Source organism: Ochotona princeps, chromosome 17 (genome assembly GCF_030435755.1).
Source record: "Ochotona princeps isolate mOchPri1 chromosome 17, mOchPri1.hap1, whole genome shotgun sequence".
Lineage (NCBI taxonomy): Eukaryota > Metazoa > Chordata > Mammalia > Lagomorpha > Ochotonidae > Ochotona > Ochotona princeps.
The window spans coordinates 52,496,908-52,523,523 of NC_080848.1; the positions used below are offsets into that span (position 1 = coordinate 52,496,908).

The 26,616-nt window shown below is 53.4% G+C and overlaps 1 protein-coding gene across 3 annotated transcripts in view; it reads right to left on the reverse strand.

The window, feature by feature from the left end:
• NTN1 (netrin 1) overlaps window positions 1-26,616 on the reverse strand; it is a 160,246-nt gene that overhangs the window by 44,855 nt on the left and 88,775 nt on the right. For all 3 annotated transcript variants that reach the window (XM_058676184.1, XM_004594749.2, XM_058676185.1), the window contains exons 3-4: window positions 11,198-11,386; window positions 1,805-1,954 (exon numbers count right to left, since the gene is read on the reverse strand). In XM_058676184.1, coding sequence (XP_058532167.1) covers window positions 1,805-1,954; window positions 11,198-11,386 — 339 coding nt within the window. The remainder of the gene's footprint in view (window positions 1-1,804; window positions 1,955-11,197; window positions 11,387-26,616) is intronic.

Consider the following 26,616-nt stretch of genomic DNA (forward strand, 5'->3'; position numbering starts at 1 on the left):
CTCAGGGAGGGGATGGCAGACAGGGGATTCCTCCTGGCCTTTCTGGTCCCAGGAATAGGTTTCTCACACCATGGTGTGCCTCTCCCTACTGAAGGTATTTACTTAGTGGGCACATGGGATACAGGAGAAGAGGGTGAAAGGCTCTGATACAAGCAGGTGGTTTACTTGGCTTAGTCTCTTTCTGCTTGAGAGAGCAATTCATTCCAGCTACCGGCTGGACCTGACCCTGTACTTCCTATTGCACCTCAAGCCAGCCGCTAGGCACCAACACTAGGTACAGCCTTACCATTTGCCACAAGTCCTCAGGGGACAGAGACCTTGAAATTCACTAGCTCCTTGGGGGTAACACTTCCCTCTGATCCTGTCCTCCCCCCAGATCCTAGGTTGGCTAGGGCCTAAGCCTGGTGGATGGGGTTGAACCCCTTGGGTTGGGGAGCTAATCTGGGAGTCCCAACGAGGGCTTTTGGAAGATTGGCCAGGGATCCACAGAATCTAGCATGGAGCTTGATCTTGCTGGTGGGCGTTTTTATCACTTATCACCCCCAGGGACTCCCTAGAGTGCCAGGCCTTGTACCAGGCCTGTCCTTAACCCTAAAAGACATCTAGTCCCAGTAAGAACTTTCTAGAGGCAGGATGAGAATGCCTCTGGCTGCAAGTTCACGAGTAAGGGTAATGCCAAGAGTCCTGGAGCCACATGGAGCACTGGGCCTCGGCCTGGACACAGTCCTGGCTCACAGATGGGCACAGACAGCCTAACGCCTGGGCACTCTGTAGGTGCCTGGAGCTGGGGCTCCTCAGCAGAGGTTCGTGATCATCAGAGGAAAAGGCCTGGTGACGCAGCCCAGATGGTCCAGAGGTGAAGGCCACACCTAATCAGTGCTCCACCTCAGGCCGCTGCCTAGCAGAGAAGAAGCAAGAAGATATCCCAAGGACCCCCCTGGTGGCCATTGCTGGTAGAGGGGGTGTAAGCCCAGCTCTGTTTTGGGAGCCCCCTGCACTAGCCATGTACTGTGGCAGAGTGTCCCTTTGCAACCTCATTTGTTAAGATTTACCCTCTTCTCCCACCCCTCTCTCTTGCTTTAGCTCAGCTCCATTGCAAGGAATCAATGAGGCCAAGGCTAAGGAGGCACCTCTTGGCTGGGCTAGACTTTCCACCCTGAGCTAATTCTCCAGATACTCCTGGCTTTTCAGCATGTCCCTGCCAATCTTGACATATTTAAACCCTCTGCTCCAAGGTCTCCGAAAAGCTTCTGCCATCTTGCTCACGCTTCCCATATCCCAGCAACTCTGGGGTTAACAAATTCCCAATGTACTTGGCCGGGGGGAAGGGAGGCATTCCTAGGACCCTCAGAGCATGCCACATCCTTCATGAGGACCTTGGGTGCTATGTGTGGGGTTTCCTGCCTGGCCTCTCTCCAAAACAGCCTTGGGCTTCCAATCTTTTCTGTTCTGAACCCACCAAATCCAAGGGTGCTACTGGAATTCCTGCAGCAGCAGCAGCACTGACAGCCACTGGCCCACTCTGAGTCTGGGGTCAAGGTGGAATACAGGGAGTAGAATGACACATGTTGTTTGCCAGAACAGAGACCTACCAACAAGACAGGGTCCCCAACTAGCTCTGCATGGAGCCCCTAGGCTGAGAGTCCCCCACGATGTTGGGGGATGTTACTGAGCAGCAAACACTGGACTGAGATGGTTGGCATTGAGTGCTAAGTCCACAATGGATGTCAGGAACGAGTATTAGCAAGGGGCTCCCCGACCCCCATCCAGGACAGACACACGGGAGTGCGGGGTCAGCACGTACTGATGCAGGGGGCGATGGGGGAGCGGCTCTGCTGGTAGCCCTTGGCGCAGCGGTTGCAGGTGATGCCTGTCACACCATCCTTGCAGGGGCACTGACCCGTGGTCTGGTTGCAAGTTTTGCCGGCGGCGCCCACAGGGTGGCAATCACAGGCTGTGAAGGAAACACAACAGGAGGGTCAGGAAAGCCAGAAGAGGCCTGTGGACCACTTTCCCGAGGGGATGAGCAGGGATGAGATGAAGGTGAAGGCAGAGGTGTGGAGGGCAGGCCCGGCCAAGCCCACATGCATTCCAGAAGCTCAGATGATGGCCACCCACCTGCCTGGACCAACTGGGGGTTGGTTTTGGCTACAGCCAGGAGGTGAAGCTGGGGAGCCCAGGCCAAGTCTCAGCAGAAAGCTTACCTTCAGGTGTGTCTGCCTGCAGCCCTGAGTGTGCCTGAGTGGGGGATTCAGGATGTGGAGAGGCACCTGCCCCTCCCCCAACACACAGGGTAAATCTGTGCATCTCAAACTCTGCACTCAGCTCACTCCCCAACCCCGGATTTCCTTGCTGACCCTCTGGGTGGAGAAATGGGGTTTGGGGCCACTGAAGTCCCCCTTTTCAGGGTCTGAAAGGTCAGAGGGTGGCCCAGGAAGGTGTGCACTCCTCTCTGCCCTTGCTGCCCTCAACCCTGCCTGGTAAGCCCAGTGATCCAAGGCCCAGGCTTAGGGAGCAGAAAACCTATGCATGACCTTCAGCACCAGAAAAGGATACAGTGATACAATAAAACTATACTAAATAGACAAAGGCCAGAGAGGCCCAGGGAACCTCCCAGGAAGGCAACAGTCAATCAAGGAGTTGCAGGTCCTCCCCTGGTTCTGAAAGAAATGGAGAGTTGGGGTGGCCCACCTCATCCTGTTTCATCCTGAAGGCCCCTTGCTGTCTGCAGAGGACCCAACCCCAGGAGAGGGAAAGTCCTTAGGGGCCAGCTCCATCAACAACCATGATGTTCTGGGCAGGACAAGCTACTCCAGCAGGTACCCAGCTGCACCTGCCCCCAGCCCAGGCAGTGGCCTCCATCTGGGCCTGGGCAGGGAGCAGACAGGATGGAGGAGTTCAGGAGAGGTGGGACGCTGCTGTAGGAAGAATTTGTATAGCAACTTCAATCAACACTGCAAATCCCAGTGTGTTTTCACTCCCGACCAGACAAGAAGATCCAGGAAAGTCCATGAGAGCAGAGATCCTAAAAAGAGTTAAAATAGAATTTTTCCAGCAAGTCCAGCTCTGGGTAAGGGAGTGGGGCTGCAGGTGAAAGGAGCGGACAATCAGAAGATCGAGGAAAAGGAGGAAAGAGGAGCAGGAATGGACTTGTTTGTGACAGTTGTGTCTACATGAGCAAATGTTCCTAGAAACAGGGAGAGGGTCCTGGCTATGGATGACCCTGCGGTTACAGGAAGACAGGGGACACCATTTGAGGAAACAGTAAGATAAGTAGGGTTGTGCCAATCTCGTCCCTTACAGATGGGAAACCTGACCCCTTAAAGCTGTCATACACTCAAATTCTTGCCCCATTATGTCTTGCTGAATGTACCAGAATACACATATTTTGATGTTGGCTTATTTTCATCTTCTTGAAAGGCAGAGAGCGCGAGCGTAGTTTCCACCTGGTAGATGATTTGCCCATCTCCCACTACCTTCCCAGGCACATTAGCAAGGAGCCAGATCAGAAGCAGAGTAGCCAGGACTTGAACCAGCACATGGGATGTGGGCATCTCAAGTGGTGGCCACAACCCCGCCCCTGTTGTTGTTGTTGTTGTTGCTGTTTTACTTAATCAAAGAGAAGATCCAGCTTTGGTGGTCCACGGGGACACATTGAGAACATTGGTGATACAGTGGAGATGGCTGGAGAGGGTCTTTGCCACCTGCTTGTGGTCTCCAAGATCTTTCACAATGATGTAAGGATGACTGCATAGGTTGCCTTGTCCAGCCCCTACAAGCAGGTCCTGGGGTCCAGGCCAATTGAGTTCCTTTGACCTTCTGGTCACCCCAACATCCATGCCAGAGCATCCTCCCCTGGGTGGTGACAGAACACAGCTGTGCACTCTTAACTTCTGGATCCTCAGACGGGGCTAGAGCAGGGTCAGGAGAGGCAACAGCATCAGCAGCTGGGGTTTCAGAGCCCACCAGTCCATGACAGCACCACCAGTCCAGGAGCTGGCCCAGAGCAAACTCTCCCGGGTGGAGGCCTTCCCAGCTGCCTAAGCTGGCTCACTGCCGGGAAGAGTCAGGTGCCAGCTGAGGTTTGCCAGACCCAAGAACCAGCTCTGGGCACAGCAGAGGTCCCTCTGCATCTGTTCTGTGCGACAGATACTTCCTCTGGGCCCCTCCCCTCATCAAATGTGAGCCCAGCCTGCCCAATGCGTTTAAACATTTTTCTGCAAAGTTTTCCCAAAGAACCTGACCCAGCAGAGTTATCAAATCCTTGTAGGAGAAGAAGTCATCAGGGTCCCCAAGAACAAGGTGGGGGTCACAGAAGTTTTGTTTGAGTCATTCCAGGGTGGCGTGAGCATCATCAGGCCTCATTCTGCCCACAGTGCACACACATATGCATGCAATGTATAGATTCCCACTGCCTCACACACAAAAACACACAGACCCGGGCAGGGAGCTGGCAGGCTGAGGGAATGGGGAAATATGGAAGTGAGGCAGGTGGGGGTCTCTCCATTTGCAAGGGGCTCTGGCAAAGGGAACAGTCTCCCAGCTCCTCTGTGGGCATGGCCTGAGTCAGAGAACACAGCATAGCCTGTGTTTTTTGCAAGCGAGCCCATTGATGACTTCCAGGTCTCTGGAAGTCAGCCACGTTTTTCTGATAAGGGTCAAACCCCACCACGGGGGGTAGGTCACCCTGTGTGCCCGGAGCAGGCAGCACCTGACCATGGGAAATCACCTCCCTGAGGTCTTTTCCATCAAGCGGAGGGCAAGACCAGGCGGAAGCCCAAGTCCCTGAGAAGGCACCAGGAGTGGATTTCCCACGAGCCTCCCCGTGAGGCAGGGAACCCAGACTGGCCTGGCTCAAGGTGGTCACACGGGAACAGCTGAGGGGACTCAGGCCTGGCGATCTGCCTGTGGACCTTGCTCTCTGCAGACGGCAGCAGGTGGCTCATGTGGAGGGACAGAGGCCAGCACCCCCACTGATGTCCCTTCCAACCTCACAGTCCACAGCTTTGCGGGGCGTTGCTGCCTGCGGCCAGCACTGTCACTCATGTATTGCAGTATCCAGCCACAAGGGCAGGAAACAGGGCACCCCCGGCTCCTGCATGCACATCCTGATAGCCCTGCCCAGCCCAGCCCCAGAGCTTCTGCCCGCCTTCTGCTAGAATTTCCCTGTTGAGACTGGATTGTTTGGTTTCAGAAGACTGTTCAGGGGGCTTCTGAGAGCCTCAAGCAAAGCTGACCTAAGAGGCAGCTGGTACTGCCTCCTGCTCCTGTGCCCATGTGGCAGCTTCTTAGTGCTGGGAGAGCTGCAGGCCCGAGGCTGTCTCCTACCACTGCCCCTTCACACCATTCCCTGAAGGCTCTAGCTCTGCAGCCTGTGCGGGTGACCGGACCCTAACACGGTAGCAATCTAGGGGCAACTGCTTGTGTTGGAACAGGAAGCCAGCATGCTACCAACCTCTCTGAAGCCCAGCGAGGCAAAACCGCCATGGCACCAGTCCCCAGGGCCATAAACCCCACCCTGCCTCTTACCTGGCCCAGGGTGATGGGCAAAATCTTAGCTGATCCTCCGCCTACAGCACTGGCAGCCTGGCTGCTCCATTTCCCGTGGGAAAGCAGCAGAGGATGGCCTAAAGCTTTGGGCCCTTTCGCCCACATGGAAGATCTGGAAGAAGCTCCTGACTCCTGGCTTCGAAGCGGCCCAGTTCTGGCTGTCACAGCCATTTGGAGAGTGAACCAGTGGTTGGAAGATCTCTCTCTCTCTCCCCCTTCTCTCTTTCTTTGTTTCTGCCTTTCAAATAATTTGTTTAAAGTTTGTACCTTTTTTTAAAGTTTTTGTGCCAAAATAAACTTATCTTCTCATTCCATTCTCCATAAACTTTTTGAAGAATCTTCCTATTTCACCCATCTTTAATTGGGTTGTTTGTTTTCTTTTGAGTTGAGAGAGTTGTTGCTGTTTTGGTTCTCTGCTGTTTTTGGTAGTATAGTCTGGATGCACATCCCCCATGGGATGGTCCCAGTGTTTCCTGTGACTACTCTGACAGGAGGAAAAGGTGAGTCAGGCGCACCCTCCAGTCACTCTTCCCTGTCAAGCCTCGGAGGGCTGCAAGCCTTCTCAGCATGCCACCTCCTCTCCAGACCCCTGTGAGCTAGCTCTGCCCCCCTCCTCCTAAAGCTCCCCTCCCCCAAACCCTTTCTGCTTCTAGCCTTTCCAGTACTTTCTGGAAAGTGTTCCTCTTTCCCACTTCCTCCTGGCTGTTCTCACCTCACACCCCAGGTCTTCTCCCAAATATCTTGGCCTCCGAGAGCTGCTCCACAGCCACAAGGGTGAGCAGCATCCTGCTGATCCCCGTTATGCTTTCGCTCACTGCCTTCTAGCATTCTCTCTCTAGTGGATTATCATACCTCCATCAGAGAGCCAAGCGACTGTGTCTTTCCTGGTTACCATAGCAACCCAGGGTCCAAGAGGTACTGGGTGCTTGACAAACATCTGGGGACTCAAAGACAAGACTCGTACCCAATGGGCTCGCAGCTTAAGCTCAAGCTGCTGCCCCCTGAACCTGCACACCTACAGGACAGAAGCAGGGGGCAATCAGGCCCTGTAACCCCACATATCTGAGCTCAGCAGCCACAATCTCCACGCTTGCGTTATCCATGCTAAGGAGGAGTAAAGATTGCCAAAATTCACCATCATCCCCAGACTCCACACTTGAACTATCAGTATCATCCTCCTCCCCAACCAGGCCTGCCTTCCCACAGCAGTTGCTAATGGGGTTCAAAGGAATGCATATTTCAAATTGCCTGCCCCCTGTCCCTCTCATTATGGTATGGAGAACAGCAAGGGTGTGTGGTGGTAGTGCAGGTGGGTGGAAGAATCTGTCAATCCTAAACTGGGTGATTTGACTCCTGGTGATCTAATTAGCCAGAGGCTTCCTGCACCTGTTGCAGAGCTGAATCATTCCCAGCAAGTGTGTGTGTGTGTGTTTGTACATGTGTGCACGTGTGTCTACATCCACAGGCCTGAGGCAAGCAGGGGCTGGAGCTTGGGCCTCCTCAAGACTCCATCTGGATCCAAGTCCAGCTAGGGCACGGAGCTCCTCGGATGTCACCTGGCATCTTCAGAACCCTGTGTGGGTGTGTCCAGCCTGACTACTAACTTGAAAGTCAGAGAGAGAGAAAATTCACCTACTGGTTCACTCTCCAGATGCCTGAAACAGCCAGGGCCAGGCCAAAGCTGGGATTCAGAAACTCAATGCAGCTCTCCCATGTGTGTGGCTCACTCGGGCCATCACTGCTGCCTCCCAGGGTCACACACCAGGTATTCTCTCTCTCTTTTTCTTTTTTTTAAGATTTATTTACTTGTTTAGAATTCAGAGTAACCAATAGAGAGAGGACAAAGAGAGATATCTTCCATCTGCTGGTTCACTTCCCACATGGCCACATCGATCTAGGCTGGCATGGTTGGAAGCCAGGAGTTTCTTTCAGGTCTCCCACATGGGTGCAAGCCCAAGCACTTGGGCAATCTCCACTGCTTTCCCAGGCACATTACCAGGGAACTGGATTGGAAGTAGTCCAGCCAGGACTCGAACCAGTGCCCATAGGGGATGCCAGTGCCTTAGGTGGTAGCCTTACCCACCATGCCAGAGTGCCAGCTCCAAAACCAGGCACCCCACTGTGGGATGCAGGTGTTTAACCATGATCCAGCTGCTAGGCTTGAGCTCCTACATCTTGTTTGTCCCTTTAGCTCCTGACATGCATAGGTCCTTAGAGCACACAACAACATTAGGGCAAACCCTCAGTGTCCCGACTTGTTGTGTGGGAATGGGCCGCCAAGTCTACACCAGCCAGGGCTGGGTCCTTCCAGTTAGAGAGGCTAATTAATGTGCCTAGGAAATCAGTGGAAGATGGTCCAAGTGGCCAGTCCCCTGCTCCCATGTGGGAGACCTAGAGGAGGCTCCTGGCTTTGGCCTGGTCCAGTTCCGGCCATTGTGGCTATTTGGGGAGTGAACCAGTGAATGGAAGATCTCCCCACCATCACCACCACCACCACCACCACTACGTGACTCTCTCTGAAGGAGGAGAAGAATCATGAGAGTGACATGAGCACAGAGTGGCCCTGGGAGTCATGGGCACAGCACCGAGGCACTTATTTCCTCCCCTCCCCTTTGCTACTCATGGCAAAGCTATGGGGAGGAATGAGCGGTGGCTGGAAACTGAAGGAACACAGGGAAAAGGCTGCAAGGGCTACCACGCGCTTGGGCCTGGCTAATGACTCCTCGTCTGAGGACGCAGACACCTTCCTCCTCCTCGGCAGCTTTCCTTCCAGCTCGCCATTACTTCACACTCGCAGGGGGCAGGGCCACGAGAGAGCCGACCTAGCGAGAGCTGCTCAGCGATATGGAACGCCAGTCCTTTGTCCGGGAAGCCTGGAAGCGCCGGTCAATTTCTTCATTCTCATCGCGATTCGGCTCACGGGAGACTCCCCCAGAATGTCTTTATCCATCACAGACGGTTTGGGAAGATGATAAATTAATATCGCTATCAAAGGACTCGGCCGCTGAAATGGTGCAATGGCCCAACATCTTCTTTGCGCCCCTCTGGAAAGAAAGAGCGTCTCCCCCAAGTCCACAAAGGAGACAAATGGTTAACAAAACCTCCTATCTTGTGACAGATTCCAAGGCAAGTATCATTCACAGAGCCTTCACGGAGCAAAGGGAGAAATCTATCTCATCTGACTTTGTATGGGACAACAGCCCACACCATAATGAGGCCTTCCCAGTGCTGTGAAATCGCCCTGAATAGCCGGAGAGTGCAGCCGCCTGTTCCCTGGGCATGTTTATTACGGGTCTTTGTATGCACCGGCCTTGCCAGCCCCAGTTTGCTTCAGAAACTAGGGGAGGGGAGAAAGAAACCCAACAAATTTGTTGCTGTGAAACTTCCCAAATGAGGGACGGCATAATCACCCTTGCAACCAAACGCCCTTGCTCCAAGCTGGCCTTGTCTGGGTCCACCCCTGCTTGACCATGAACAAGGCCCCCAGCAGCCAATCGCCAGCAGTGTATGGGTGGCCTCGGCCCCCTGCCCAGAGCCCCTCCCAGGCCCTGAGACATAAGGGAGCCCACAGGGCATCATGGCCACTCCCACGCCAACTTGGGAGTCTAAGTTGTCCCAGCTCTTTCCTGGGAAGCAAAGAGAGGAAGGTGTAGCTTCCCCTGCCAGCCCCCAAAGGGTCTAGGATGGCTGGGAAGTTGGTGGGGGGAGAGGAGAGCTCCCTAAGGCTTGGGGTGAGGAGTCTCTACACAGAGCCCAGACTTCAAGAGCAAGATGCTAGGACCAAAGTGTGTTTACTTCCCTAAGGCTTGGGAAGACAAGGCAGGGATGGAGGTGCAGGCAATCCCGAGCCCCCCGTGGGAAGGTCTCAAGTGGAGATGGATACTCTGCCCCAATGGCATCCCAATGCCCCCTAAATCCAATTCCCGGCAAGGTCTCAGGTCTCTCTTGGGTGGGAGGCATCCCTCAGGGGGAGTCTTCACCTCCCCTAAGAGGGTGACTCCAGAGAAGAGGGGAACAGAGAACAGCTGCCCAGTCAGAGCACACCTGCGGCACATGGCCTTACAATCAAGGGCTCTTCTTCACCAACCACGAGTCGGAATCCTTAAGGCGCTCTTTTCTCGCCCATCAGAAGGCAGGGTCCTCGAAGTAGCAGTATCTTTTCCCACCAATCAGAAGCTAGGGTCCTTGAAGTAGCGCGTTTCCTCACCAATCAGAAGACAGGTTCCATGAAGCGTTGTCTTGCGGGCCGCCTTTCCCATTCTCTGTTCCGGCTCTTTGCCTGCTGAGAGATTCTCACCTGAAGTTGCCGCTGGTCAGCTTGGGTGGGGAAACAGCTCGGGCCATCCTTCCACTCAGTTCTCGCTCGGTAACCACCAGAGGCAGCCATCAGCAGTTGCAACCAAGAGCCTGCTTGCTGTTCTGGGAGCCACACTTCTCATCCCTGTTGTGCCTTTGAGACTGACAGCTCCCCTGGAGGAGGCAGACCGAGAGCCTGGGGTGAGGGGTATTTGTGTGCAGGGCCGGTTCATGGGCCCCAGGCCCGGCTCAAGTCTTCCTGTCGCTGCTCAGGAAGTTCTTCATGATTCTGGAATGCACAGCCTCCTGCAGACCACACTATCAGTCCTATACACAACTGTGACACGTGGTGAAGCACCTGTGAGGAAAGTAATGCCTTCCCTTCCTCCGTCGGCTGAGCAGTGGCCCGGGAGGGCATCCCTCCTGCAGATTAGCACCCAGGCCTCAGTCTGCCCACAGCTTTACCACCCTCCTGGATCAGGGTCTGTGGCATCCAGGTAACGTCCCCCAACCCTGTATGCTGACCCCCTTAGAAAAGCTTGTGTTCTTGGGAAGCCAAGTACCCTGGTTCCCAGAATTCCCAAAATTGAAAGGGAGGGGATGTGTGTTGGGGGGGAACCCTATATCTCACCACCCGCCCCCAGCATCCCTCAACCTACTGCATCCTGGCATTTCATCGGCGCCTAAGTCAGCTGGCTCTGGCTTCCTCTTTTATTGGCGGGAGATAAAAGACAAAAAATAAAAAAGTCCAGAGTTACAACGCACTTGCTTCAGTGAACAGAAAGAGATTCTCCGTATTTTTTTTTTTCAAAGTAGAACTCTGCAGGTGGATTATATGTTCCGTCAGAGACGCCATTCCTGTGTGTGCCGGGGCTGGGGCAGCGGGGGCCCACCTCCAAAGAAGCAAGACTGACCGCGTGGGCTGGGGAAAAGAGAGTCCTTTGTCCCCTACCTTAAGCCTGGCGAACAGGACTCCAGCGCGTCCCTGTGGTATGCGGCACACCTGTGTGGAGAAGCTGGGAGGGGGCGGGGCAGGTGGGGAGTCCGGGGCCCCCTCCCAGGGGAATCACACCTTATCCTTTCTTCCCCCCTGAGCCATGTCTCCCTCGCCCCTTTGTTTGGGCTGACACCTCCAAATACCAGCGAGTGTGTGTGTGTGTGTATGTGTGTGTGTGTAAGAGACACAGATGATCTCAATCTCCACTCAAGTTATAGGGTGGGGGATGAGGGAAAGGAGGATTGTGTTGGGGTGGGGGGTGGTTCTAGAAAGAGAAAAGCAGCCAGGTGAAGGGCAGGGGAAGGGAGGGAAGGAGGGAGGAGCAGTGTGTGTGGCCACACCAGCCCTGCCTACCTCTGCAGGCCTTGCGGTGGGTGATGGCCTTGCTCATGTCGCGGTAATAGCCCTCCTTGCAGTAATGGCAGTGGCGGCCGGCGGTGTTGTGGCGGCAGTTGAGGCAGACACCCCCACTCTTGCGCCCGGAAAGCTTGTAGAGCTCCATGTTGAAGCGGCAGCGGCGGGCGTGCAGGTTACAGTTGCAGGCTGTGGAGGAAGACAGGGAGAAGCACTCAACCTGCGGTACTGGCAGGACCGGCACCAGAAGGAACCTGGAGGAAGCGATGTTGCTCCCCAGCAATCCACATGCATACACAATCCCTGCCTCTCTTCTCCACCGCTGGATGGGGGAGAGGGCGATCGCTGGCTCCAGGAGCCGTCCCCTGGTTCCTCCTTCAGCATCCCTTGGCGTATAGCCCCCCAAATTTGCACGTTGACATTCAAACCCCCCAGTACCTCAGAAAATATTTGCATTGGGAGACATGGTGGCTAAAGAAGTGACCAAGTGAAAAAATCCACACAAGGACAGAGAGACAAGGCAGCCACCAAGGCCTCAGGAGGCAGCAACCCAGTCCACACCTTCATCTTGAATTGCCAGCCTCTAGAGCAGGGGTGGGGAATATCCGGCCCACGGGGACAAGCACTCATTTGGTCTGGCCCTTCTGCCAAGGCAACTTGCAAGCGGGACTTGAAATTCCATAAACCTAAGACAGCAGGCTAATTTCTAGGTTGATAATTGTGTGTGGCCTGCGAACAACATTGTAAATACCCTAATGGCCCTTGGCTGGATCAAGTCTTCCTGCCCCTGCTTGGCAGGGTAAGAAGAGTCTGGCGTGTAAGGACCACCACCCCTCCTCACACTTCCCCCACCCCTAAATCCCGGGTGCCTGCCACAGCGGCTGAGCAGACCATCACACAGCTGCCCTCGAGACCCCTGGCGTCAGCCTGCACACTCCCCCTACCCTCGGGCTCTGGGGTTAGATGCACCACCTTTCTCCCACAGCCAGCGTGGTTGGGTGAGTCCCGTGGAGGTCCCACCCTGTCCTGCCCTGGACGCTCCTCTGTGTCCTCTCCCAGCCTTGCTTCCTTCCACCTGTCTCCTGCCTGTGTAAGTGCCTCAGGACTCAGCATCCACCGCCCCACCCCAGCCATCCTGATGTCTCTCTCTGGGATCTGTCTCTGGCACTCCCTCCCCATCCCGGAATCCTGACTCTCAACCTTAATAAAGGGGACTTACAAAACTTCACGAACATTGAGTGAAAAGACAAGTTTATTTTTGGTGTAAAAAGTTTTGAAATACATGCATACATAGAAGGGGATTTTAACAAAGTTCATGACATAACACACATCAAATAGTAGGCATTTGACACACACAGGTCCATGGTGCAGTGGGCTAAGACACCACCTGTGAGGCCAGCATCCATTATGAGCACTAGTTCCATTCCAAGACGCTCCACTTCCTATCCAGCTGCTTGCTAATACACTTGGGAAGACAGCAAAAGATGATTCAAGTGCTTGGGACACTGCATCAGTGTGGGAGAACTGGATGGAATTCCAGCTTCCTGACTTCAGTCTGGCGTAACCCTGGCTGTTACAATCATTTAAGAAGTAAATCAATAGGGCCCGGCGGCGTGGCCTAGCAGCTAAAGTCCTCGCCTTGAATGCGCCAGGATCCCATATGGGCGCTGGTTCTAATCCCGGCAGCTCCACTTCCCATCCAGCTCCCTGCTTGCGGCCTGGGAAAGCAGTCGAGGACGGCCCAAGGCTTTGGGACCCTGCACCCACGTGGGAGACCCGGAAGAGGTTCCTCGTTCCCGGCTTCGGATTGGCGCAGCACCGGCCATTGCAGTCACTTGGGGAGTGAATCATCGGACGGAAGATCTTTGTCTCTGTCTCTCCTCCTCTGTGTATATCTGACTTTGTAATAAAAATAAAGAGTAAATCAATGAATGCAACATTCTCTCTCTTCTGTCTCTCCCTTTCTCTTTGTAACTCTGGCTTTCAAATAAACACTTTTTTTTATTCCATTTTAAAATAGTGACATGCATGGATTTCCGAACTTGAAGCACCAAACTCATCTTCTAACTCCCTTTTCTGCAGACTTTAGGAAGCAGCCTCTTGTCTCCAGCTTCTGGCTGGGGCCCAGAGTACCTCCCCCACATCTGCTCGCTCTGGCCGGAGGCTCGCAGGCTGCCCTCCACACCATGCAGTAGGCCCCTTATGTCCACCCGCCCACATCAGCAGATCCAACCAATCACAGGTAGATAGGATCATTCCCCAAACTGCATCTGAACTGAACACGTACAGAATTTTGTCTTTATCATTATCCCCCAAAACAATGAGTCCAACAACTCCTTACGTAGCAGGTGCATTGGATCAGGTCCATGTACATACATGGCAGGCCTGGAACCAATCCCCTACGGCCACACTGAGGGGATGACCTTAGCCAGAGTAGGAATTCCAGGCTCTAAGGAAAGGGCGTCCATGGTGCTGAAGTTGCCATCATTGTACCCAGCCCTCAGGACCGCTCCTGCCTCCCATGCTGCCTATGGCTCAGCTAATCCACCTCCTGTTGGTGAGACTTCAGCTGCAGTATCTAGAGCATTCCCTGTGCCTTTTATAGCTGACCTTAGGCTGTGCCCCTCTTTCTCCCTCCTGTCTGCATGCCCTCACAGAAAGGTTCTCTCTGTGTCTCTGTAACTCTGCCTTTCGAGTAAACAAAGTAAATCTTCAAAAATAATGCTAAAAGTAGGGTCTCCTCCCAGGGCTGGGCAGTTGGGCTGCTTCCCATTTATGAACCACAGATCAGGTGACACCTTTAGACACTGTGGTTCCCACCTTGAACCCTATTTGGACTGTCTTCAAACAGGCCCATCTGCACTCTATTTTTGATGGCTGCTGTGCAGATTCCTCAAGACAGAACTGCTGGGTTAAATCTTGCATCCACATGTTTTGCACTTGGCATCCCAAGTGCCCTCCAGAAAGTCTGTTTTAGCTGCGCCTCCCACCAGCAGGATATGAAAGCTCCACGGACGTGCCACACCCTTGCAAAGAATAACAACACGCACTTGGTATCAGCATTCTTTGTTACTAAGCCTTTGCCAATCTGTCTGGAGGAGAAGCATGCACATGATTTTAATTTGCATGTCTTTTGATGATGAAGGAGGCCAAATGACTTCTCCATGTATTTTCCTATTTATATTTCTCCTTTGTGCATTGCCTGTTCACGCCATTTGCTCAGTTTCCAGAGCGGGTTCCCCGCCTCCCTCTTCCCTCCTCCTCGTGCTGGCTAGTGCTCTTACAATGGCTTAAAAAACATTTGTCTTTTCCACCCTACAAGATGCAAGGAGCACTCCTGATTTTCTTACTCATACATTACTCTTATTTGTGATTTTTAAAAGATCTGCATGTTTAATTTTTCTCTCTGCTGTTATGATAAGCTTCATTAAATGTTCTTTTAGAGTCACCCTCCAAATGACTCTCCCATGAGTCACTCAGTTACAAGTGGAAATGGACAAGGCTCTGGAGGAGGCACTGAAGTGGTTCGGGTCACGCCCTGAAGCCTGGGAGCAGCTCGAAGCCAAATCAGACCAGAAAATGCCAGCAGAGGCTGTACAGAGGAGTCCCAAGGACTGAGCTCAACCAGGTACAAAGAAGAAAGCCTCTTCTGCACGCCGCCGTCCACACGTACAACTGTCACATCTGCTTCACCTTCACCGTTTTCTTGGACTGGACCAGACAAGGGTGTCAGGAGCTGCTCCTTGACAGGGAGTGAGCAGCCAGTCCAGGACCTCAGACCCAGTCAGTGGAGGCCCAGGCCTGTGTCTCCCAGTTATAGAGGTTCCTTGGGTCCCTCCTGCAAGCACAGCCATCACAGAGCCTGCTCACAAGCACAGGTCCCACTGTGTCAGGCTTTCCTTGTATCACAGGAAACTTGATAATAGCATCTGCCGGTTCTTCTCAATGGCAGATGCTAATCCTGTGTCCCCCTTTGGAAATAACCTCCATCCACTATCTGTCCCACATCCCCAAACCTGGGCCTGGCCTCCAAGCCCCTCCAGGGAGCTCAGCATCCCCTCTAGCCCCCTGCCTCCCGCAGGCTGGGATCTGTCTCCCATATGTACCTGACACCAACAAAAGGTGCCTCTCAAACAACTGGTCACACAAAAGAAAACCCCAAGGCCCAACATCAAAAGGCTGGGCTCCCCTGGCTGTCAGGGACACATCAAATGATAACTGCCCACGCTCAGACTTGTGCAAAGTGTTTTACAGCTTGTTTCTTCTCCTTTTGTTTTATTTTCTCTACACAAATGGGGGGGTGGGGAGGGAATGCACTGGGCAAAACAGCTCACATCTGGATTCCCCAGGCTCCACAGAGGTGTCACCCAATGCCCGGCTTGTCCCCGGCCCCTTCCTCAGAAAGGCACCTTAATCCCTCATGCCTTCCTGTTTATCTCCTGCTTCTCTCGCAGGCAAAAATATGGGGTATTAGTTTCATGATCAGATTTCAAGGAGGGAAGGAAAGGGCAGCTTTGTGAGAAGAGAGGTCAGCCTGGGAGGGGAGGGAGTAGAACAGACAGCCCAAGCCACCACCAGCATGACCAGGATGGCGCATCCTGCCCAGTCAGGGATCCAGCCCAGCCAAGGGGGGGCTCTGCTTTTGCTCTGAGCCTCACTCTGCTAACCACCTGGAGACCACCAAGGATGCATGACACCTTGTAGGTCCAGACCATTTTGAGGGCCAGAGAGAAGGTGGCCCCAGCTGCAGAAGGTCCTCTGTCTACCACTCAACCAGACCAAACAGAAAGAAGGGCCTAAGAGAGAGTGGCTTTCCACTAGAAAATACTACTTTAATCCAAGCATGGGACCACTTCTTAGCTCCGGACATCCCTCAGAATGACTACCACCACCCAGCACAGCTCAATGCAACACAAATTCTGAGTGCTCTAGCTATGTGCAGTTCTACCCATGGCTCTGCAGGATATGAAGCTAGAGAATACACTCTGGGCTGTGCTCCTGGGGACAAACATTCAAATCCACATGCTACTTGATCAAAGGAAACAAATGCTCCCATCAACTGATTCACAGAGAACAGGGACAGTATTGGCTCGTATGTCCTCCTCAGCATCTTTTGTTGTACAAATGAGAGAAAGAAGAGCGTGGATGGGTGGGTAGAATCGGTGGATGGGTAAGTAGATGCCGGAATGGATGGATGGATGATGAATGGAGTGGGAAGCGAAGCAGAGGGCGGATGGATAGATAAGTGTAAAGAGTTAGTGGTGTTTGGATGAGTGGATGGGGAAAAAGATGGATGGGGTGGATGGATGGATGGGGAGTGGATAGGTAAGTAGATGAGAGAGTGGACCGAGGAAGCAAATGGTGGGTGAATGATGGGGGTGGATGGATGGATGATGGAGTGGACAATGGATGGGTGGATAAAGGGAAATTATCTAAGTAGGCAGATAAGCAGGAAAGACAGAAGAGTCACTGCCTGGACCATGCTCTGACAAGATGCAACCCTGTGGCATTTCTTCATTGTTGCTCTGAATGCCTTTCAGGTTGTTGCTTTAACGTTTCAGTTGAGCTCCCATCCACTCAAATAGACTGCAGTGTTTTGTCCTGGATTTCCATCTCCCCTGCCCCCACCAGGATACTGCATGGAAGCCCATGTCTGCAGCTCTGAGTTGGCTTACCAAAAGGCTCATAAATGAAACCCCCAATCTGCCAGGACTATCCCAGGCCCAGAGAGGAGCAGCTACATCCTGGCCCAATCTCTTAGGGACTCTGACCCTGGGACCTCCAAATGCCACATGGTCCTGTTGGGGTGGGGGGAACTCAGTGTAATGAGAAGGCCATTTGGCCAGGGGTCTTGAGCCCAGGGCCCCTTCTCTGTCCTCCCTCTAAGAGCAGTTATCCCATGGAAGACTGGACCTAAGTGTCTGCAGCGGAACTGACCCAACCAACCCACACATATACTCTGGGCAGGCTAGGCACTTTGCACACAAGAAAGTCGTACCTCCCATCCTGCAACATCTGGGCACAACTTCTCTGGGACCTGGCAATGGCTAGCAGCTGGGCATTTGTACATGTCCAGGTCCCAGAGCAGGGGGAATATAATTGCTGCTTCTTCCCTGTGCAGTTCCCTGGCTGTTGAAGAAAGACCAGAGCAGCTGCTCAACATGCACAAAGTATTCCGACACAGGGAGGGATGGAAGGAGGGAAGGACAGGGACAGTGGACCTGAGGCACTGCCCACAGGTATTTTTTGGTTATCACAGCTGGAGGGAAAGGAGTGGCTGCCAAATACCCTGCCAAGACCCAGCCGAGGGCAGCTCCTACGACAGAGAGTTCAGCCCCAGCTGCCAAAGTCTTGGGTTTGATGGTAACCACCCCTGCTCCTGGGCTATGTAGGTTTTCATTCCCCTCTGTTCTCAGTAGTGGCCTCTTTAGCGCTAGTCTCTGGCCCTGCCACAAATGCTCCATGACAGGCTTTGAAAAACCAGATGCTGGTGTGAATTCAGGGTACCATGTCATCCAAGACAGAGTTCTACTCCCAGGGCACTGCCATTGTCAGAGGAGAAGATAAGTGGTTGTCTAGCAACCTCAAGATGGACTTGGAACGTGCAACCATGACCAGCACCACCGGACCTAATGGTCACAGAAGCTGCTCTACTGGGTCCTCTGGGAACAAGAAGGTGAAGATCGGGCTGCAGGAAATGTAGGCTCCCAGGTGATGCCACAGCTGCTGATCTAGAGAGAAGCACCAACTGATGTCCCCGGAGCCATGAAATACTTACTGGGCATCTCCTCCATCCCAGAAGCTGGGAAGGTCTCATGGTCCCTGGCCTGAAAGGGACCTATCTGGGAGCTACCTGGATATACTGGAAGTTTGGAGGAGGCTGCCACTGTGGTGTACGGCCCAGCACCAACTCCCAAACACATGGTTTAAACCTAGAGACAGCACCTGGCCAGACCCAACACAAGGATGACCAGCCCAAGGGGACATGGCATGGGGGCAGTTCCAGTCTAGTTAAGAGTTCCAAAGTTTGCAATCATTTGGAGCACCTTACTCAACTTTCAAGATTTATTTGTTTGAGAGGCAAGGTCACAGAGAGAAAGAGAGTGTAAGAGGGAGAGATTGTCTATCCGCTGGTTCACCCCCTCAAATGGCCATGACCAGCAGGGCTAGGCCAGGCTGAAGTCAGGAGCCTGGAACTCCATCTGAGTCTCCTTTGTGGGCGGCAGGGGCCCAAGCACTTGAGGCATCACCCACTTTCTTCCCCAGAAGCTGAATTGGAGCAGCCAGGATTCGAACCAACACTCTGACATGAGAAGTCTATGTCACAAGCAGTGGCTAAACTCATTGTGCCACAACATTAGCCATTTCAACTTTGATTTCTTAAAAAACAAAACAAAAACACGAACAAGCATTCCTCTAGACAGGGTCATGGGAACGGAGGACTCTCTTGTCTAAAAGCAAGGAATTAGCAGGCAGTGATTCCCTCCATGCTGGGGCACGGGAGGGTCCAGGTGACAGGAGTGTGTGCCATGCACAGGACCCCGTGGGAGGGAAGATGTGCTATCTGTGGCTAGGAAATAGGGGCAGAACTGGCTCCTGTTGTAGTGCTCGGTGGCCTCTATGCTTAGTCACTCACTGATGGGCAGTGCTGGGCTCAGGGGTGAAAAGCATGGCTGGTGCAGGGTGGACATGGCTACACCTGCCCCCTCCTCCTTGACCTGAGCCGCGAGTTCTAATCCAATCACATGGATGGCAAAAACCCATTGACAGGGCCAGGTGTAGAAGTCTAGTGGCTAAAAAGTTCTCGCCTGATATGTGCCAGGGTCCCATATGGGTGCCGGTTTGTGTCACAGCCGCCCCACTTCCCATCCAGCTCCCTGCTTATGACCTGGGAAGGCAGAGGATGGTTCAAAGTCTTGGAACCCTGCACCCACATGGGAGACTCAGAAGAAGCTCCAGGTTCTAGCTTTGGATCAGCCATTTGGGGAATGAATCAGCAGATGGAAGATATTTCTGTCTCTCTCTTTTTCTCTATAAATCTGCCTTTCCAATAATTCCATAATGATGTAAATTTTTGCTGATGGTATGTTGGAGCTTTCAATTGACTGGGATGATACTCTGCTGGCTCTGTCATCAGACCAGAGAGGGTATACCTAAGAAGCCGTTGAACTTGACGGGACAATAAGATGCTGGACTCTATGTTTGGTATACGCTTGCAATGGGGAAATCTCAACTGAACTTGAGCTGTGGTTATGCAACAAGGTGGAGGAATCCACCATGGTGGGAGGGTTTGGGGAGGGGTGGGGAGAACCCAAGTATCTATGTAACTGTGTCACATAATACAATGTAATTACTGAAGTTAAATAATAAATAATTAAAAAAAAAAAATAAAATAAAATGCCAGTAATCAAAAAAAATAATAATAATAATTTTTTTTTAAGAAGCGTGAATCTGCCTCCACCCCACCTGTGCTTTATCTCTGCCCCCAGAAACAATGGATGGAGCCCATTAAGGTGCAGGAAGCGGGAGTCAGGGGACAGGGGACATGGGAGAGGTAAAGGGGTGGATGTTGGGGTTGGAGTTCCAGGCCTGGCCAAGACCAGCCTCTCGGTGGCCTCTGACAGAGTTCCCCCCCACCCCACCCCCACTCTGAGGGAAGTGGCCTGTGTTTGTCCAGGGCTCACAACGCTTTAGCCAAGTCTGAACACAAAGGGACCCTCTGTCAACAGTCCTTCAGGCCCCTAACAGGGCTGAGCAAACACTACTGTCGCAAGTCCTTCACACCTGCAGCCTCCATCCAGACAAAAGAGCTGCCGAAGCTCCGCCCCCACCTGCCAGACCCTCTTGGGATCAGGTTGGGGGTAGTGGTGGCAAGATAAGGCTCAAGTGTTGAGGGAGGGTGGGAGAGAGACTGTCTCCTCCAAGCAGACGCATGAACTCAAATCCTGGCAGGTCTCTGCCAAGAGCAGGATCTGAGCCCCAGGCAGAGGCCCCCGGTGTTACAGCCTGGTTCTGTCTCTCTCCTCCTTGCGGGGTGACTCCCCTACCTCGTCTCCACCCGCCTCCTGCATCTTGCCATTATTCCTCACTCCTGCTGACTTTTCCTCCTCTTCCTCGGCTGTGTCCCCTGCACAGGGCCCCACCCCAAGCAGCAGCCCTGGGGCCACGGCGGGCTGAGGGGATATCAGCCTCTTCTGCTTCTAGACCTGCTAACCCAGAAGAGGAACCCCATGCCAGGGACCATGTGGAGATGTGCGAAAATGGGAAGAGCTTGTTGGATGACCCAAAAAATATCTCCTGGGTGGATGCATAGCATCCCCATCAATGCTGGGTGGGCAGATGGCCACTCTCTGCTGCCTCCACCCCAGGCCCTGTTATCCCGGGGCAGACCCCATCTGGCACACACAGATGTCCCCGTGGGACCACACTGCTGTGCCAGGAGCAGTAAGGAGAACAAACATGAGAGACCCCAAACCTTCACCCAAAGAAAAGTCATTTTCATCAGGACCTGCTCTGTGTGGGAACAGATCAAACTCTGAACTCCAAACCTGAATCCAGTTACTCTAATCAAACCAGTAGGGGCAATTCATAAGCACTTGGAGAAAGCACGAGAACGCAGCTAAAGACTTCACTAAATCTCCTATCACCAGGCAGGCTTGCGGCAGAAAGCAGTTCAGATGCCGCCTGGGATCTTCACCATTACCACATTCCCTGTTGGAGTACCTGGGTTTCACATCCCAACTACTCCACTTCCCATCCGGCTTCTAGCCAATGAGCAGTCTGGGAGGCAGCAGGGAATAACTCAAATGCTCAGGATACTGCCACCTGCCTGCGGAGATCCAGGCTGAGTTCTTGGGTCCTAGCTATGGCTCAACCTGAGCTGTCGCAGGCATGTGTACAGTGAGCTGGTGGATGAGAGATAATCTCTCTCTGTGCCGTTCAAATAAAACTATGACTAGGTAAAACCTACATTACTGAAGAATGCAGGTGGCTTACACACAGGGCCTTGGAGGGGTCCTGATGCAGGCTTTAGACAGGGAGATGGAGCCCCAGGGTAAGGTTAGGACCCACAGCCCTGTTCCCACTCTTCCAGAGGAGCTGGAGGAGGACTGCTCAGCAAGGAGACAGCAGCAGAGCTAGCCTGTGGGCCAACACGGGGGATTTCTTCCTGGAAATCCAATCCAAACGGTCCTTCGGGAAGGATGTCCTAAGTTACTGGTTATAGCGGAAAACAGCCCGGGGCCTGGGCCGCTGCAAATTCTTCCTGGTGGCTCTCCAGCTGGACATCTGAGCAGGCCCTTGGGGACAGGGCAATGGCAGTGGGGGTAGCGGGGGGTGGGGTACCATGGCTCAGCTGTAATCCAGCTGCTCTCCAAGCGTTTCCAAAGCTCACAGCGGTCCGGTCTGCTGGGTTGATGCCACCAGGCATCAGCTATTGAGGATGTTGAACATCTCCCCAGGAGCTGCAGACCACCATCCCAGCAACTCACTGACTCCATCACACTGAAGGCCCTAGGTAAAAACCGTGTGTGGGTACAAGCCCTCACCTTCCTCCCCTAAATAGTTTTGGGTACTAACACCTAGCACACTGGCCAATGTGCATCACAAGGAATTCTGCCACCCAGCTTGATCCCTGCATCCAGGGAACCATGGTTGGTGGTAAGAGGGGTGACAGAGATCCCTTCATCCTAGCAGTCCAAGGAAAGATAATCAAATTTTGGCCTCTCATTTTGGGCCTGAGGCCCAAGGTGCTCATAAGAAAAGCTGTTCCCACCAGCCGAGTGGGCAGCAGCTTCTACACTAGCAGCATGGTGTGCCCAAGCCCTAAGGAAGAAAAAGCAGAGGGCAAACAGCACACCTGGCTCGAGGTTGTAGGGGGTGACAGGCAAGGAGGAGATGGGAGTTGAAGCAAGTGGAGTGGCAGCACCTGCCACTGGCATTTCATTGGCTGTTGCGGGGGAAGAGTCAGCCCTCTAAGGGCCACGAGCCTTCATCACCTGCCTGGGAAGCTTCCAGAACCTCCCGCCCTGTTCTTAGCACAGTCTCAGTCTTCCCATTCAGGTGCACCAGGAAAGCCTTTGATGGAAAAGCCACAGCGACACAACTTCTCTGCTTTGAAATCTCCCCACTTCACAAGGGAGCATGCTGAGGCCCAGGACGAACTCACACAGCCTCCGAGGGCACCGGAAGGGACACATGCTTTTCTCTCACCCAGCACTCTCCCCCTGACCTGCATCCTCAGAGACCTGCTTGGTCTTGAGACTCCAGAAGACACTCCAGCTGGGTTGGCTTGGGCTGGGCTGGGTTAGGCTGGGCCGGGCTGGGTTAGGCTGGGCCGGGCTGGAAGAAGGTATGCTACGACCCTGTCTCCTGGCAGGTAATCCCTGCAAATGTTGCTTCTTGCCCTCCAACTAAGGGGGCTTGGGAACCAGACAGCTTCCTGGCCCAGCCGCACACGAATGCCCCACATTTCTTGGCCCTGGAGCTTCTGGCTGCCTTGGATGGGGCTCATTCCCCAGGCGTCCTCTGTAATTCCACAGTAATGTGGCTTTAATTGTCCCCAAAGCGGCCCATTCTTTCTTTATTGTGCAGTAAATTTTCCTCCAGTGTTTGGTTTTCATGTGCCCGCCACACCCTCCCTTCCATAGTCCTGGACCTGGCCAGCCGCAGGCCCCTTCGCCTCCCCTCACCCCCTTAACTGGTCCTTTTTGGCCTGGATTTGGAGAAATAGCTGTAGGGGGGAGAAGAGGACAGACAGGACCCCGCGGGAGGGGTGGGGGACACACTCCTGCGGAGGCAGGGACACATTGGTCTGTGGTTCTGTCTGGAGAGGGAATTCACTTAATAAATGCAAGCAAGCTGCATGCGACAGCAAGATCCTGAGCAGGAATGGTCTTCCTCCGGGCACTTGGCTTCTTCACCAGGCAACATGCCACCAAGGCAGAGAGCTGGGCACTGAGAGACCCCGCAGCCTGGTTAGGTCTAATCTTTCACCTGTGCTGCCTGTCACCTGATCTCTCCTGGCTCCCCTTCCTGGTCAATAACAAAAGAGTAATTGCAAGCACCCCTGCTATCAGATGAGATAAGGCTCATAAAACACTCAGGCCCTGGTGGCAGCCTCACTTTCAGCCTCATTACAACTTGGAGGGGAGGCTGCGAGTGTGCATGAGCTAGGATCCCATCTGGCCCTGGGCCAGTGCAGTGCCCGTGGCTTTGGTGTATCTGTGACTCTCTGGGTCTCCTGGTGGTCCATCTACTGGATGCCAGTGGCACCGGCTTGGCTCTGAGGTGGGCCAGTCACTGGCTGGGTTCATGTCACAGTGTGCAGGTGAGATGGGTACTCTGCAGTGTCTGTGCCACTCAAGGGGAGCCCCATTCCCTGAGGAAGTGAGGCTGGTGCACCCCTAAGAGCCTGTGCAAATTGAGGTGCAACTATTCCAACACTGGCCTGGCATGGGGCATGCCCACACCTCTGATCTGAAATGCTTTGATTGGGATCACAGGTACCATGTCAGAATGGTCTCCCGAGCCTCCTCTCTGGGACACCATCGAGAGCAACACAGAAGGGAACCATCTCTCAGAAGAGCTGGCCCAAGAGGCCCCTTCCCCAGATGTTCTCTCTCCACTGCACAGCTCTAGCACAGCAAGGGGGGAGGGCTCCTACGGCACAAGCTGGAAAAGACACAACAGGTAACGTTGAGACCCCAAACAGCACAGCGATGGGAGGGCTCCAGAGGAGAGGTGAGCTGGCCAGCCTGCCTCGGTGGTCTCTGCCGCTGGACATTCGCAGGGTCCTCACAGGTGGTGTTGTGTGCCCGACGCCCTGAGCTCCCAGACTAGGCCACCTCTTCCTGACTCTCCAGCCACAGATTTACACCATCCTGGGTCACACCAGCACACACATGCGGCACAAGCCAAGGGCTTGGCTCTCAGGTCCCTGGCCTCTCTGTCGCCATGACCTTCACTTCCCTCCCCTACTCCCATCCACACCGAGAGTCACAGCCCAGGGAGAAGGACACGGCCATAAGCCCATGGCTGCTCTTCTCCCCAGCTGCTCTGCTCACCCACTCATCACTCCCGAGCCCTGGCTCAGAGGCCTGTCCTGACCACTCAATTGATAGAGGCCAGCTCTGTGGTGTAGCTAGAAAAGCCTCTACCTGCAATATCAGCACTCCCTATGGGCACCAGTTCAAGTCCCAGCTGCCCCACTTTTAATCCAGCTCCCTGCTAACAGCTTGGGAAAGCACTGGAGGATGGCCCAAGTGCTTAGGTCCCTGCAACCCCTATGGAAGAAGTTCCTGGCTCCTGGCTTTGGCCTGGCCCAGCCCTGGCTGCTGTAGCGACCACGAAGGGAGTGAACCAGTGGTTGGAAGATCTCTCTTTCTCTCTGTGTAACTTTTTCAAATATAGAAATCTTTAAAAAAAATCCTCCAGTCAGGGACAGGTGTTGCACATACAACCAAGCAGGTGAAGTTACCAGGCAGGATGTCTGTGTCAAACCCGACCTCCCTTCCACTTTCCACTCCCTGCTAATGCACTTGGGAAAGCAGTGGAGGACAGTCCAAATGCAAGACCCAAAAGGAGCTCCTGGCTTCTGTTTTTGCCCTGGCACAGCCCCAGCTGTTTTGGGCATTTGGTGAGTGAACCAGCAGATACATCTGTGTGTGTGTCACTCTTCCTTTCAAATAAATGAATACGCTTTAAAACCCCTATCCTACCACCCTAGCCCTCCCTGGGATTTCTACCCTGCGCTTGCTTTCCCATAGCACCTATGATCTCAGAGCACACACGTCTATTACCCACTGACATCATGATGTCATCCACTAGCACGTGGGCACTTTACATGCGATCTTGTTTATTTCATCACCTGCTTGTATGCTACCTACTTTGGCAGTCTGGCTGGTTATATTCGCTCATCCCTTACACACAGCCATCTCTTGACATCTCTTGGGCCATCTCCTTCTGCCTCCCAAGGTGTACATTAGCAGAAAGCTGAAATGTGGAGTAAGCCAAAACTCAAATCCAGGTGCTCACATGGAATGTGACATCTAACCACTGGGCACAATGCCTACCTCTCCACCACTTTATGTAGAGGACTTCTGGTGTCTGCTCTAGGTCCAGGAACCAAGCCCAGTATAAACTCAGGGACGGCTGCTCTCTCTTCCTTTGATTTCCCTAGCAGCACACATGTCTGGCTTTTCTCTCCCTCCCGCCCTTGACCTTCTCCACCCCTTAATTAAATCCGGAGTTCTTCCAGGAGAAGCCTTCTCTCCTCTTCCCCCACCCCCCTCCCTTGGTCTACTATCTCTCTTGGTCATCTCCTCCAGTTCAATTTGGCTCTTTTCAGGATGTGATGACTCCCAAACTTCTATCTCCGGTGCAGAAAGCTCCTCTGGGCTCCTGACAAGTACCTCCAGCTATTTAATCTACATCTCCGACCACTCAAAGGCACTTTCCATTCTTTGTGGGGGTCAAGATCAAAGTTGCGGTACTTCCTTCCAAACTCAGTCTTGCCACTGGGAGATGACCCGTTCAACCACCCCTTGCATGCTAACTGGAAACCCAAGAGTTCATCTTGCAACCGCACTCCACCTGATCTAAGGCCGGACCCTTTTTACATCTCATTCCCAAATCTTTCTGCTTCTCTCCTGGTTCAAATCAGCAGTGGCCTGGATTGGCACAGGGGTTGCAGGTGTGAGGACTGGCTAATGGTTATAGAATCTGAGATGTGAAAGTCCACCAGCCTCTTCCCATCTCTACCTGAGCAAAGCAAGTCCATTTTTCACTGGCCCTGGAAGCCAGAATCTCATCTGTTAGGGTGCAAGCCTCCTGCAGCCATCTCCCATTAGACTTACCTCTCTGGGGGACCCCTGCCTCTGCCTGTCCCCCAAGCTCCCTCAGGGGACGAGGGCTTGAGCTACACCCTCAAGCACAGTGGTGATCACCACTACCCTACACTCTGTGATCACCACTTTAACCATGGGAACACCCACCAATGCCAGCTCAAGAGAGCAATTCTTATGTCTCAGGCAGTTCCGCCTAACTCTTATTTCTGCTATTTGCGGAGGCCACACATCCTCTTCAACACCCAGCAAGGACTGGGAATGCAGGGCCACCCCGGCTCCCAAACTCCTGGGTCTACATGACAGTCTCTGGTGGCCCACAGCACACAAAGTCCTTGTCAGTAACACACAGCTCTTCCAGGCCACCTGCTAACTAGTGAGTGTTGGTTTCCAATCTCCAGTGTGGCCAGCGCCTACCAAACTACATGTAGGACAGCTGCTGGTCATGAGACCCATTCAGGGAATCATGGGTGCAACTAAAAAAACAGAAGCAAATAGGAAGTATGAGGGTGGACTACATATAGTAAGAATTCATTATGCTTTTGTTTCAGACAGATAGATGCGTACACGCATACA